The 2,574-nt window shown below is 33.1% G+C and overlaps 1 protein-coding gene across 1 annotated transcript; it reads left to right on the top strand.

The window, feature by feature from the left end:
* Positions 1-642: 642 nt before the first annotated feature.
* Positions 643-2,041, top strand: LOC117683185 (alpha-protein kinase vwkA-like). Its single transcript, XM_034452228.2, has one exon. It carries the CDS (start codon positions 725-727, stop codon positions 1,685-1,687), a length of 963 nt encoding a protein of 320 aa, XP_034308119.2. The 5' UTR covers positions 643-724; the 3' UTR covers positions 1,688-2,041.
* The last annotated feature ends 533 nt before the right edge of the window (positions 2,042-2,574 follow it).

The following is a 2,574-nucleotide window of genomic DNA, read 5'->3' on the forward strand; positions in this document are numbered from 1 at the left end:
AATTATAGTGTAATTCGACATTAGTGATACGACGAACTATACATGCCATCAGTGATTTAAGAAGAATTCAGGTCACGTACATGTTTACGTCATTTAAATCAGTTCATATTTTTATCCCTTGCCGCTTATCTAAATATCCAGCCACGAATTTTTATTTCTTATTTTTTAAAGAATAGGTTAAGAGAGTATTTAAGAAAAAAATTCAGACACAGTTTATACGAAAATGAAAAAAAAAAATATGGTTCAACATTTAAGCATTGTGTCATTTATTAGAAAAGTATTAATTTCCTCGCTTGCTCGGGATATTATCTAGTGTAACATAAAATAAGCGTAAGCCATTTCTTTAGCTATACTATTTTTGTAAAATAAAGACCCTAATTTTTCGATTATTGTGGCTTCAAAAATGTAACTTCTTGACTTAAAAGACAAATGAACGTATTTGCTATTCTAAAGTAAACCTTTTAATCATAAAAAAGTATGCCGTTTCACTGGATTGCAGAGATTTCTGTTTTGTCATGCAAATATGAATAACAATCTACTTTATATACGAAATGGAGAAAAATACTTGGTAGATGAAAATATGAGCCATGAGTGTACAAAGATATGACGCTTCTACGCTGTCGTAGCATTTCCAAGCATTAATCAAATCGAAAGTTCAAATCGTTGACGTTATATATTCCTTGTAAGGTGTACATTAAAATTCGGTAGGTGGAGAATAGGAAACATGGGTGACAAGTTGGATTTAGCGTTTGCGATGGACTGTACGGGAAGTATGGGACGTCGAATTGAGTCTGCAAAACAAAACATAGAGAATATAATGCAAAGGATTTCATCGTCGGGAACTAGTAACATTCAATTTGGACTTGTTGAATATCGTGATCATCCACCGCAGGACAAAAGTTTTATCACACGAAAACATGATTTTACTCCAGATTTATCTACAATGAAGTCATGGTTGACTGCTTGTTTAGCTGATGGAGGTGGAGACACACCTGAAGCTGTTGCCGACGCTCTGTACGATGTTCTTCACTTGTCGTGGCGTTCAGATGCTACAAAAATATGTGTTCTGATTTCTGATGCCCCACCGCACGGTCTTACACAGTCTGATAATTTTCCACAATGCCCGGCCGGGCATGATCCAGTTTGCATCGCTTTTGAACTGGCTAAAAAGGGGGTTGTTTTATACTCAGTAGGATGTGGCTTGTCCGGTAATGTTATGGAATTTTTCATGGCTATCGCTTTCAAAACTGGTGGTCAATATGTACCTCTAAGCAACGCTAGTAATTTGGCAGAGGTGATCATTGGAGGAGCCCAGGAAGAGGTCTCGCTGGAAAAATGGATGACGGAAGTAGACGAGGAGGTACAAAGAGATTTAGAAGCAGGTACGGAGATTGACGAAGAAGAGCTGTCTAGAAGAATTCACGAAAAAATGAAACTTAAGGGAGCACGAGCAAAACAGTTAAAGAGAAACAAGCAGGTTGGCGAAATAACTAGAAGAGCCAAAATGATGTCCAAACTGCGCACGCTTCATGAAATGAGAGACTTTCCAGCAGAGGGGTCTTATCTGTCTGAGCCGGACATTGACTTCCTCAAAGCAGACACGGAAAACATTGATATTGATGAAGGAGAAATCACAGACGATCAAACTAAGAGAATGACTAAAAAATCTTTAGCTAGAATAAATTGATATTTCATTACTGTGGTTCATCAATATTCGTTGAATACCAATTTTCGTGGATTAAGTTGTTAAGTTGATCCATGAAATTAAATATTGATTGAAGTGCAATTTCTATTAACATTTTTTATTAATATGGTTATTGGCCATGAATTTACATATCCTTGAAACTGTGATTTTCACTTTATCCACGAAAATTGATAACCTTGAATATCAATGAAACCACAGTATTTTAACTCATTCTAGTGACCAATCAGTGGTTGATAATGAAGCCATTTTTTCGTTTGTATACTGAGGTGATGTCGCTTAAATCATATCAATAAATTATGATTATTTAAGCGTATGTGCTTTATTCGATGGAATATGACCGCTATACCCAAATTTAATATTTGTTTAAAATTAAGAAAGAGTAAAAAAAAATACGGCGTGTATATATATATATATATATATATATATATATATATATATATATATATATATATATATATATATATATATATATATATATATATATAGAAAGTGCTCTGTTCCAAAATGTATTCACCTGCTTTATGGATTTACACATTTATCTTCACATGGCCAAACAACCCTCCCCTTCCTAATATTTCGAAATAAATTTACATATGATGTGATCTGGCAGATCATTATTTTTTTTATATTTTGCATCCTTTTTCATATTTGTTAATAGAAAAAATAAAGACAATGACCTGTTCTTGTTTGGAATATACGATGGTCAAATTTGATATAAAAGATATTATCACTCGCTAATTCTTTGTGTTAAGTTGTGTGATAAATTCATTAAATTTTAAATGCAACAAATATGAGACTTTTTCTTGAAGGAAGAAAAACCATGATTCCTGATTTTTTCAAGTAAAAAGTTTATAAAAACAAATAAATAA

This window comes from Magallana gigas, chromosome 5 (genome assembly GCF_963853765.1).
Source record: "Magallana gigas chromosome 5, xbMagGiga1.1, whole genome shotgun sequence".
NCBI lineage: Eukaryota > Metazoa > Mollusca > Bivalvia > Ostreida > Ostreidae > Magallana > Magallana gigas.

Excerpts from the sequence above, each read along its gene's own strand:
- LOC117683185 (XM_034452228.2), top strand. The coding sequence starts at position 725 with ATGGGTGACAAGTTGGATTTAGCGTTTGCGATGGACTGTACGGGAAGT.